Below are 12,583 nucleotides of genomic sequence, written 5' to 3' on the forward strand. Positions count from 1 at the left end.
TATCTCAGACAAGGTTTTTTTCCACCGAAAGATGTCAGGTAAACAATAACCTAAAAACCTTGTCTGAGATAAAAGAAACAGCAAAGTAGATTGATACAAGCTCTTGGTGAAAGATAAGAACCATTCGAGAACAGTTCCTGAATTCCCCTATACATTGTGGATCCTGTGTAAATAAGGTGGGATGTGGTAAGGTGCATCGAAGTGAGGTCCTACAACATCATTTTAAACATTTACATGTTAACGTGTTGAGAAAAACGGATGTGACAGCGAATCACCAAAAGGGCTTTTGTCGTTACGCTGCCATTTCAAATCTACGGTGGAATCTGAAGAGTACTTCTGTCTCTAATGTCTTTATCCTTTAATGCGTCTCAGCTTAGATGCCCTGCACGTTATTGAACACATTTCAGTAATGTGTATTTATTTGAATGAGTTAATTCCCAACCCGCAGCTTTTTAATCAGCTCATGGAGACAACTATTGAGGGAATCAGAGAAAACTCTCTTTCACTCTCAGAGAAAAAAAACTTTCTTTTCACAATTCTTATTTGCACATTTTCCAGGGTAATGGAAATGCCCCTAGTGTCTCAAATGTTGAGTTCTCTGAGTAAGCAAGCTGGTCTTTGTTCTGGTTTTATGTCACGTAGAAGTCACAGAGTGAACTTTCAGTCACTCTGTGTTTTATTTTTCCAGCCAAGTCTATTTGGCAACAAAGCTACCGGGTTTGGCACCACCACCACCAGCGCCTCGTCCTTTGGCACGGGCACCGGACTCTTTGGTACCAAGCCTGCTCTCACTCTGGGAACTGGAACCAACACGTCCACCTTTGGTAAGTGTGCCGAGCAAAACTCTGTCTGCACCAGGTTTCTGCAGCATAACTGCTCTTTCACATGTTTATTTTTACTGACTGCAGGCTTTGGTGCAAACCCTGCAGGAGCGAGTCTTTTTGGGAGCAAGGCCACCACTGGAGGACTAGGGACTGGACTGGGAACCACTTTTGGAACTGGTAATAGAATTAATTAAAGTCTATGATCAGGAAATGTTTGTAGTATGACGATGAGCCGTTTCATTTTCAAGGTGTAAAGTGTTGAGCTGAAGCTCCGGTGTTAACTTAAAAAAGGGTTTGAATGTAATCATAGAGCACCTTTTTAGAAGATGATCAATATACTTGACAGTTCAATTTAAAAAAATAAATAAATAAATAAAAATTAAAAAAATAAAGAGTAAGACATTAAAAACTTTTAATCGGCTTTTATTAATATGGAGAAAGTTGAGGTTTATTCAGGTTTTAAGGTCTGAGTATTTAATGAAGGTGGGTTTCTGCTTTTTAACGTCCTTATCACGTAGGACCAGTATTATCTCAGGTCTAAATTTTGAACTACTGCAGCTTCTACTATAGTTGGCAGTTATTAATGCTGCATGTGGCCTTGTGCTTTTATTAAAGAATTACCAATTAATTAACAAACTGAATATTGTCTGATCACACATTGTACAGCTCGGTTTCGGTGACAAAGCTTCTCATTTTGACTACGATTAATTGGATTAGGGATAATATCGCAATATCATGCTATTTTGTTAATATAACATGAACAGTAACAAAATTGTCGCGTAATGTGAGACTGAGCAGAAAACTCGACTGCATCAACATTTCATGCTGCCCTTTAATGTGTTGCACAATAGCCTCTGGCTCGACGCACCTGTCAGAAGCTGGATCACAAAGTAAAAATGCAAATTTCTTCCAGCATCATTAAACAAAAAAACACCATAGAGCCACCTGCAACAGTTTTACAGCTAGGATGTCAAGCACTACTGCACCAGACAAGTCGTCAAGCAGGCGAGGATCATTGCTTAAAATCTTTGAAAGTATTTTTTAGAAGCAAAATTTAAAACGACATGTGAAAATCACTCGTCAACAGTTTTATGCTTAAAATATGGTGGCAGTGCGGTGACCAGGCCTGTGTTCACAACATTGATAAACGGTACAGGAGTTTCAAGAGACGCACGTTAATTCAATTCATTTATTAAGGAGTGCACAACAAGTCGGCAGAATTTGCTTTCGGCACAGCATAGTGCCAGCAACGTTAAGCAACCAAACATACATTGTGAAAAGGGTGAGGGGCAGTGGATCATGTTGGTCACCCCCTGCAGCGTAGGTCTATAGCAGCATATCTAGGATGAAGCTCTGTTTCAGACCAGCTGCTCTAGTCTTGTCCTGCAGCTGCAGCTACGACTACTGGCCCAAACACTCTAGAGTTTACACTTACGAAGGAGAATCTGCGTTGAAAACAGGCGGCCCAAAATGGAGCCCTGGAGATCCCCACAAATGAAAGAAGCTGCAGAACATTCAATGCTTACAGGAATCCTGTCCGCAATCATGTGTTAATCAAAGTAATATGTGCCTTACAGTTGGGGCTGGTCCCACTTTGTTTGGAAGCAACCAGAACAAATTGGGCAACACGTTGAGTACGATGGGAACGTTCGGAACAACTGGATTCAACACTGGAGCAAGCACGCTGGGCTTCGGAACAGCGCAGCAGCCTGTTGGTAAGGGATCATTGACTCTTTGTCACAAATTTCCAATGTTTGAACTTTTGAGGGCAATAGGTTTTTACTTTACAGCAGATTTTAACAAACATCTCTGCGTTGGTGTGTGTTTTACCTGTCGGGACAGCTGTTCTGACATCTGTTCTTTCTCCTGTAGCACTCACAGATCCTAATGCCAACGCTGCCCAGCAGGCCTTGCTTCAGCAGCAGCTCAGCGTCCTGGCGTACTCACCGTATGGAGACTCGCCGCTTTTCCGAAACCCGCTGTCAGACCCCAAGAAAAAGGAGGAGGTGAGTACTTCAACTCATCGACTGTATGATTACTGGACAAACCCCCAATGTCACCTCTAGGTTTTCTGAAGAGTGCTTTTTCCACGTGCGGCTTCATGTTGCAAATGGGCACAGTTAACCAACCTGGGGGCTGGCTGAAACCAGGACCAGCAGAGCTCTGCTTGGACCCACAGTCACCCCTGCAACTGGCTGTGTGTGCCTGGAAATGTTGAAAGACAAGTTTTAGGCCCAATCCCAATTCAACTTCACTCGCCCTTCTTTTCTCCACTCGCCCTTCTTTTCTTCCCTAACCCCTAAAAAAAGAAGGGGGAGATTTTAGGGCACTTGAGATCTAGGGCACTTGGCCCAGGTGCCTGTCCCATTTCTCCTACTCCCCCTCGTTTTCATCCCTACCCTGATCAGGAAGCTGACAGCCAAATGCTGTTTTAATTTCAGCTGTAGCGCTGTTAATATGGCACTTTATTAAGTTTTAATATTTTTTCAGGCATAAAGGTAACCTTAAGATCCGCAACCGGGGCTCAGTTTATCCAAAAAACGCCTGTTAAGAAATTTGACCCGATGTTTTCGGAGATGAGAAGAGCCGCCGCCCCCGGAGAGCAGCCTCAGCTCACAGCCCGAAAACAGACGTGTCCGCCGGGTCAAGCTGCTCCGTCGTCCCGGGAGAGAAACCTGCAGCTCTGTTGAGAATTACGCTGGCTGAAATAAATCATTTAGGAAGATGTTGGTTTAATAGATGAAATCTAACAGTTGTAGCTACGCCTGTTAAGAAATTTGCTCCGAAATTTAGAGATTTGTGTCTGCCGGCTCCTGAGCTTATGGGTCCGCGTTAAATCGACGCAGAGCCTACGGCGTAGGGTACGGCGTACGGTGCGCGTCGCCGCGTACATCGACGCAGACCTTACGGCGTAGGCTCTGCGTTTGGTGTAACGCGGAACCATAAATCCCTTTATTCTGGCGTGATTTTTGGCAACTTAATCTGAAAGTGTGTAAATTACCCAGATAACAGCTGGATTACTTTGTGGTTTCTGAAGACTATTATATCAGAAACATCCAAAACAAATCTGACGAGTCACAGGATTATTTCTCTCCATTTCTCTGAGACGAGTCTGCCTGTTTGCCTTCGGTCGGCGAGTCAAATTGACGCAGAGCCTACGGCAAAAGCATTCTGGGAAGTTTTCATACCCCCTCGCTCGCCAAGTCAGCATCTGAAATCCCTTGATTTGAAGGGGCTATTCTCAGCCCCTCGCCCTCGTTATGCCCCTCCCCCTTGGTGAAAAGAGGAATTGGGACACCACTACCTTCACGGGAATGCGCAAAAGTTAGGGTTAGTGAAGAAAAGGAGGGTGAGGGGTTCAATTGGGACGCAGCCTTAGTGAAGAGGAAGCTGCTTGTATTAATTGAGGATTGGCTAAACACAGTGGTTGTTTCTGATTTTACATCCAGAACAATATTGAATTAACTGTAAACATTTGATGACAGTTGAAGAAGGCGGCAGCAGTGGATCATTCCACTGTGTCTGCTGGACTCCAGCAAACCTTTCCTGGCTAAATGCTGTCTTAGTGCTGGGCGGTATGACCAAAAATTTATATCACGGTATTTTTCAAAATTATATCGGTTTCACGGTATTTTTTTTTTCATGCACAACTGTTAACCACATTTTCTAATGATTTGGAAAGGAATTGCTGCAGTAAATTGGCTTAGAATGGCCTATTTTACTGTCATTAGGAGGATGCATAAATCAAATAAATTTGATTTAGGCATGCTTTTCAACATTTTTTAATTTCCCAGCATTATGTTGTTTTGGTTCCACCTCCTGGTGAATGTTAGGTAAAATTCTTATGTGGTTACTTTTTGGTTGGCCAACGATTTATGTTTGTGGTGCGCAACTGGTAAGGGAGCGGCCAGTCTATTTCCTTATATTACAACGCCGTTATTAATTGTTCGTTTTTTCCCCCACTTATTCCACCGAACACTGAACGTGTTTTTTTTTTTTCCATTTTTGGCCGAACAATTTCGGTTACCGAACAATCGGTGCATCACTACTGCTAAACAGTCCCCTCACAAACAGTGTCCAGCGGCGGAACGTTCCACCGCGCGGCGTTCCCAACGTTGTGTACGCTACTGTACATACTCACCGGTATTACGGTATATGAAAAATTCATATCATAAGAAAAATAAACACCGGTATTCGGTATGAACCGGTATACCGCCCACCACTATGCTGTCTTATTTATTCTCTGTCAGGTCTTTAGTCACAGCTCAAGTGTCAAAACAGTGCTATGTTAAAAAAAAAAAAAAAAAAAAAAAAAAGTGGTGTCAGTCAGCTATTGGCTAAGCTGGCTGCCATTCAAGGTTAAAGACCTACAGCTCCTGGATCCAGACTCTAGTGGTCTGTAGAAATAGAATACTTTATTGTCAGTGTACCTGGGTACAGTGAGATTGGAAGCAGCATCACCTCTCCAGTGCAAGACAAATAAGGACAATAGTGCAAACAATAAGAAATATAAATAATATAAAAAAGGTTAAGGTGCATTTGAATAGTGAAGACCTGAGATTCTATTTACAGATGATAGTATATACACATGTAGTGGAATATTGCACAGATAGTCCGGGATAAGTATTGCACGGTAAAAAACAGTAACGAAGACATTCACATGTTGTTCAGGGCGATTATGGCTTTGGGGGAAAAACTGTTTTTAAGTCTGTTCGTTTTTAGAGGAACTGCTTGGGAAAGTGGAAGCAATATAAGGCTTTCTTCTTCTTGCCCCCCTTTTCGATCATGGAATGTATGTGAACTACCATTTCCATGATATGGAATAAATAAAATTTGAAATGAAATAAATAACACTTTGTGCTTCTTTCTTTTTTTTTTCTTTTGAAAGCGTCTGAAACCGACCAATCCGACGGCCCAGAAGGCTCTGACCACACCCACCCACTACAAGCTGACCCCCCGCCCAGCAACCAGAGTTCGACCCAAAGCCCTCACATCTTCAGGAGCCTCCAAGTCGCAGCTGTTTGATGGTCTGGATGATGACGAGCCTTCACTCACCAATGGAGCCTTTGTACCCAGGTACGATCTGATCACTATGGCAACAGTGACTCAAAACATGTTTGACAGGTCAAACCCAGCAATAATTGTTGTTTTTCTTTACAGGAAAAGCATCAAGAAGCTGATGTTGAAGAACCTGAACAGTAGCCAGTACAGCAGTCCGCTGAGCAAAGACAGTGATGAGCTCGGCTCACCTGCAGAGTTCCGGCAGAATGGACACAGGTATCCACAGTTTCCACCCACCTCCTCCATCTCACCACATTTTTCCTCACACATTGTCGTTTTTAGATAAAATGCTTTGGCCCACCAGCTGATGTCTGTTCAGAGTCGGTGCTCAACTGGTCTTCATCCCTGTGTGGAGATTAACTTCATAACATGCGTCGTATTTATCCGACATAAAATGGGAGCACATTCAAGCTGAAAAGTAGAGGGAGACTTGTTAGAAATGCAGTTACAAAGAGATCTTGTACTGCATAGAGTTGCAGTTGTTTGGTAGTTTGTTTTAACGTTAACCTAAAAAACGTTATCAGGTCTGTTGATGAGTGAGGCAAACGTTTCAAATCAGTGGTTCCACCACCTGTTCAGCAATTCAAAGTCCACATCTAGACCAGTTTAGTGTTTTTAGCTCCACCCATTTTATTAAGGATAGATCCAGTGGAGAGTTGGGCAGATTTGAGACAGCCAAGTAACCCACAATGCATTTCACGTCTATAAGCAGAAGTGAAAGGAGGTAAAGAAAGTTATAACTTCATGGTTTTGTACTAAAATGTAGTTTTAATGTTTTTGTGTGAGAATATAGTGCAGTTATGTCAACTCTGTACTGGTTTGTTGTGAGCTGAGACCGTTAACTGGTTTATTTCATGTTCCTGTCTGCACCTGTGGAACTGTAGTGACTATGATGAGTCTACTAATGAGCTGCTGCTGCTGCAGGGCAATTGGTCTCTTCCTTAGAAGTTAAGCTCTACAGGATAGTTTTAAGTTTCCAACAAGTCCGGTGGCCTCAACTTCTCCAACCAATGCAGTCACACGTTGTAATTTTTTCTACATGACTTTAACAGCGGCCTTATCCCACCGTCCCCTTGATGAGCCGACTGATTTCATCCTTACACCAGCTGTTAGACCTGTCTGGATTGATCTTTCAGGTTCTTACTGGAAGCTCAGTTTATTATCTTGTGAATCAGAAATGTGGTTACTGGGACTGAGGTGATACTTGAAAATTAACAGAAAAGTGAAGATTTTGAAATGAACATCTACATCGATCATGTTTTCTTACATTTTCCAACCACTGAAGGTAGGGCTGTTCGATTAATCGATTTTAAATCGTAATCGCGATTATGTAATTAGAACGATGTTAAAACGTGAAAATCGTAAAATCGATTTTTCACCTTTTTTTTTTTACCTTGTCTGCACACATATTAATGATTGAAACCATATTAATGATTGATGGAAATACCTCTCAATACCTGCGACAAGTGCCCCATCGGAGAGGCTCTTTAGTGTAGGAGGGGGCGTTGTAACATGCCACCAGGCATCCCTCAAACCAGACGCGCTAGACCGGCTCGTGTTCCTTGCAAAAACTTGCAAATGTGAATAGCAAATGTAATGACTGACATTACACACCTCTACCTCCTTCATGGGTTGCATTATTATTTAGCATGCAAAGACCCAGTTTAGTTTAATTAGAAAATGTCTTGTTTTATTTAATTGGAAATATAACTTACTGTATGTTTGCAAGTGCTGATTTGCTGATTTTTTGTTTTTTTTTGTTTTTCAGAGATAAAACTTTATATTTTATTATATTTTTTAAAACTTTTTTTCAACTTATTTTACAGAGTTTTGCACTTTATTCATTCAACATTCAATTTTGGTTTAATAAGAGAAAAGTTTGCACTTAAAGCCCAATGGGGCAAATGTTCAATAAAAAAACAGCATATTTAAAATCATTTCTTTGCCTTTTGTCAATTCACAAAATAATTGTAATCGAAAATCGGATTTTGAGAGAAAAAAATCGAGATTTTATTTTTGGGCAAAATCGAACAGCCCTAACTGAAGGTGGATGTGTAATGTTGCTCTCTCCTGTTTTGCTCCCAGCCACACAATGGAGGAGGATGAACTTCGTGAGGTTCCAGGTCGAAGCAACCGGATGGACGACGATCCAGAAGTCTCTCAGTTCTATGTGAATCCCATCGCCAAGCCAATCCCACAGGGGCGCGCTCAGATCAGCCTGCAGGACACAATCAGTGACCTGAACATGCACAAACCGTCTAGGAACGGGCAGGAGGTCAGATGTTTGCTCACAAGCAACACACTTGTTCAGACGTAATTCTGACTCTGGTCATATGACCACAGAAAAGCCAGTAAAAGTCTTCGTTTGTGTTGAGCTTATGTTTGATTGACGCAGGTGAGCAGCGATGACATCTCTGCATCACTGGGGGAGGATTCTCTGCAGGAGGACAGAGACGAGGAGGAGCCGCAGCATGAGTTTCCTGAGTCTCCTCATCCTGCAGGTCAGACATACACCACCTCCATCAGTCCAATAATTTCCTCTTCCCTTGAAATCCGAGTTTTGAGTTCAGCAGCTTAATCAGAGAGTCCCAGATCTCCATCCTCCTGGTCAACTCAGTTCAGTTGATCCTCCTTAAAGGGGACCTATTATGAAAAACACGTTTTTTCTTGCTTTAACATATATAAAGTGGTCTCCCCTCAGCCTGCTACCTCAGAGAAGGAGGAAAGCAACCAAATTCTGCAGTTTCTGTACATCCGCCCGGATGAACCATCCAGTTTGATGTGGCTTCTACGAGCCGTTCAGATTCTGCTCCCGTCGTTACGTAATGACTGGAGCGATGCGTGAAACCACGCCCACAATTAACTCTGGCCGGAACAACAACAACTCCGCCGGCTGGAGCTTCCGCCATTTTTTCGTAGCGGTGTATCGTGATGGCGTCTGTTCGAGCTGGACATGCAAATTGCTCTGTTGTTGGTTGTAAAAACCAACACAAGCAATGCTTTGGGCAGCCAATCAGCACAGTGCCTCATTATCATAGCCCCGCCCACTCAGAATCCCGCATAGATAATGAGGTTAGAGAATGGGATGCTAAAGACATGGCTCAGAGGCTGAATTTCTAATTTATTTAGCAAGAAAAATCAAAAGCTTGTTTTTAAGACATTCAAGGTCTGTTTATAATGGGTATTAGATGCCATAATAGGTCCCCTTTAAATCGCCATCTTATCATGGTGGAGGGGTTTGGTTGTATGACGACCCCCGTAGGACGATGTTGTCAAGGGCAGATTTCCCTGCTGAAGTCCAGTTGGTCCTGGGGGGAATACTCCAAACTCGAGCCATTGAGTCAGATTTCTATGATCTCTTGATCACAGCAGGAAGTAATTTTTGGTGGTCGTGGCTTCAGCATGAAAACATCACCTGGTTCTGTTTTCAGGGATTATTCTGAACCGTGTGGGTTATTACACCATCCCCTCGCTGGAAGACCTGGCTGAGATGACGGATGAAAACGCAGCCTGTGTTGTAGAAAACTTCACCATCGGCAGGAAAGGTAACGCCTGCAGAAACGCTTGCTGAAAGATGGAGTTTGATTGGACGGCCACCTCACTGCTCGTCTTTGATTGGCCCTCACAGGTTATGGCTCCATCTTCTTCCCGGGTGAGGTGAATGTTACCGGCCTGAACCTGGACGAGATTGTCCACTTCAGACGCAAAGAGGTCATCGTGTATCCGGATGATAAAAACAAGCCGCAGGAGGGGGAGGGACTTAACAGGTGATAAACCGTAAATGCAACAGAAACACTGAATTTCTCTGTTAAAAATCATATTTTCTGGTAAAACTGAGCATTTTGTTTGTTTTTTTTTTCCCAAATCAAACCCGCCAATTCCCACCATTCCAAGCAATTTTCAAAAAGCCGACTATGAAATTATAAAAGGGATGGCAGCTTTGTCTTTTGCTTGTAAGATCGAAAGAGAATGACAATCATTACAATGTTCTTAAAAAGCACTGGATGCTGGCGTCCATGTCAAAAAGTCCAACTTCACAGCAGAAATAAACACATTTACAATGTGGTGTCTTCATAGTTAGATTTCACATCCATGACAACTGTACAGGGGTACATTTTTATGAACCACATCAGGTAACATTACATACAGCAACAAATACATTTTTAGGGGTGTGGACTTTTGATTGGCGGCCAGCCCAGCTAATGACTAGCTGTCATCGTTTTAGCAACATGGCGCCGTATTGATTAAGTTATTTGTACTTTAACGTATTTTGTTGTGTTCATTTCACTAATTGAGCATCCTGTTTTGGGTTGGTCTGGAAGCTACAAGAGCTAAGGGTTAGGGGTGGGTTAAAAAATATCGATATATCGATATTTTATCGATATGCATGTGTAGGAACGATTATCGATACATAAATCCAAGTATCGATTTAAAAAAAAAAATATATATTTTTTTTTTTTTTTTTTTTTTTTCAAATCCCGATTTTTTCCCCCATTTTAATCACCCAGTGCTCCTACCTAAGTCAGTCCTGGGCATTGCTCCATCTACCAACCCCGGGAGGCCCTGCACTGAGCTCAAGTCTCCTCCTTACTTGAGGAGTGAGCAGGCTGCTTCTTTTCACCAGGTAGGGTGGGGTTTCTCTGGCCGGACGTGGCGCGTGGAAGGATCATGTTATTCCCTTATTGTAACCAGAATATCGATATCGAATCGTATCGTATCGGAAATCGTATCGTCTGGGACCTAGTGTATCGGAATCGTATCGTATCGGGAGGTCAGTGATGATACCCAGCTCTACTAAGGGTAGGCGGCTCTGTTTCAGTTCTGGCGGCACTCGTATGTCCAGTACAGATGATTGAAATGGGGATGCTTTGGACAGATTTGATCGGGATGATCAGAAGTTTTTCTTTTTTTTTGGGGGGGTGTGTGTGTTATTTCGAAGTACCCAGCAGCAGAAGTTCAGCTGTTAATGTTATGATGAAGGACGTTCAGAAGCTCCGCCCATCAAGAGTAACGCAATTGTACGAGTAGAGTTAGACAAAAGTGGAGAAGTTCCTCCATCCAGGAAGGACTAGAGCCGCTGCGGCTGCACATCAAGTGCCACCAGTTTAAGTGGTTCAGGCTAGAGGGCTGCATTGGGACCCGGCAGGACCCAACGCAAATCTCGCGGGATCGGGCGGTTTGAATTTTGCTGTGGGCGGGAGCGGGCGGACAAAAGAAAACACTGCGGGATCGGGTTGAGCCTAGCGACCAGATGGAAATCAATGACGTGGAAAAGAACCTCAAACAAGGTCTTTACAAAACAAAGACAAAGCAAGACAAGTCAGATATTTGGAGAAACTGCATTTAGTGTCTGTGGGCGCATGTTGGAAGAGAGATGCAGGGATTGGGACCGCAGTTGGTCAGCAGCATTCTCTTCCTCCACACAGCAATGTAATGGCTAAGCGATTCATTTGTTAAATTACAGTAATTCGTTTTATTCATTAACATTGTTTATTTTATGTTATTTATTAGTTTTTTAGTTATTTATTAGTATTGGCTGGAATAAAGTGGCCGTGTTCCAGCCAGCCTCTGCTGAACGGTGAGCATGGTATTGTGCAGTACGAGGGGAAAAAACAACGTGCTCATTTAGCCCCTTTCTAGTCCAAGGGACACGCTTGAACACATAGCAGCTTCATCCCCCTGCTCTCACACTTTCATGTTAAGTTAAATGGGCGGGAACTGGAACGACTGGGAAAAAAACCCAGGCAAGCTGATGCCAACTCCCGCTGAGATTTGAAGCAGCCTTGTGGACCTTGTACACCTAGTCATCATCTCTAATAGTGATCATTTCTTTTTGCAGGCGGGCTGAGGTGACTTTGGATGGTGTTTGGCCCAACGACAAGACGTCCTGCACTCAGATCAGGAGCCCTGAGCGTCTGACCGACATGAACTACGAGGGCCGTTTGGAAAAGGCCTCACGCAAACAGGGAGCCCGTTTCCTGGAGTACCGACCCGAGACCGGATCCTGGGTGTTTGAGGTCCGTTGCTGTTACTCTGTCAAGTTTCCCCCATGTAAAGGTCCTACAGCAATCCTGAAACTGTGAATGAGTTGCTGTTTGGGAGAAACTGCAGTGTTTTTATATTTGATTCTGCACATGAATCTGCAGACAGTCTAATGGTGGTTTCACATGGGCACTATTCAGGTCGGCCCAAAGGAACTCCAGACATGAGAACGATTCCCCTCAGTCGGTGTGAGCACGGCAACCACTCTATGGTTGCACCAAAACGGCCGTACCGAGACCATCAGTGACTTTGGTGCGGTCCATTTGTGGTGTGAAAGCTCACTGCCCCGTTAGCTAAAAAGGCTTCCGTAGTGAAGGAGGATATAAACATGGCTAAAGAAAGAAACTCCCAGCTGCAGTTACGCTTCATTTACAAACTGTAGTAACAAATATAGACAGTACTCTGTCATAATGCCTTTTTATGTCTTTATGCTTCCCTCTGCTTCAGGCTGGTTGTCATGGGAACATGATGCTCGGCCAGGGTTTCCTGATGTTTGCTGTATCGTAGTTAGTGGTGTAGCGTTTGGAGTCGAAACGAGCCAAACTGAAACTCACACTTCCTTTCGATCCTGTATAAAGGATTAATGTATATTGTAGGGCTGGGCGATTTTGGACAAAAATAAAATCCCGAGTTTTTTATTTTTTTTCCTCCTGTAA

The 12,583-nt window shown here is 43.2% G+C and overlaps 1 protein-coding gene across 3 annotated transcripts in view; it reads left to right on the forward strand.

Annotated features, from left to right (window-relative positions):
- Window positions 1-12,583, forward strand: part of nup98 (nucleoporin 98 and 96 precursor) — a 35,880-nt gene that overhangs the window by 8,053 nt on the left and 15,244 nt on the right. For all 3 annotated transcript variants that reach the window (XM_061740405.1, XM_061740407.1, XM_061740406.1), the window contains 11 exons: window positions 689-824; window positions 909-1,001; window positions 2,402-2,539; window positions 2,697-2,830; window positions 5,713-5,900; window positions 5,985-6,101; window positions 7,971-8,160; window positions 8,281-8,386; window positions 9,317-9,430; window positions 9,514-9,652; window positions 11,725-11,902. In XM_061740405.1, coding sequence (XP_061596389.1) covers window positions 689-824; window positions 909-1,001; window positions 2,402-2,539; window positions 2,697-2,830; window positions 5,713-5,900; window positions 5,985-6,101; window positions 7,971-8,160; window positions 8,281-8,386; window positions 9,317-9,430; window positions 9,514-9,652; window positions 11,725-11,902 — 1,533 coding nt within the window. The remainder of the gene's footprint in view (window positions 1-688; window positions 825-908; window positions 1,002-2,401; window positions 2,540-2,696; window positions 2,831-5,712; window positions 5,901-5,984; window positions 6,102-7,970; window positions 8,161-8,280; window positions 8,387-9,316; window positions 9,431-9,513; window positions 9,653-11,724; window positions 11,903-12,583) is intronic.

This window comes from Cololabis saira, chromosome 14, assembly GCF_033807715.1.
Source record: "Cololabis saira isolate AMF1-May2022 chromosome 14, fColSai1.1, whole genome shotgun sequence".
NCBI lineage: Eukaryota > Metazoa > Chordata > Actinopteri > Beloniformes > Belonidae > Cololabis > Cololabis saira.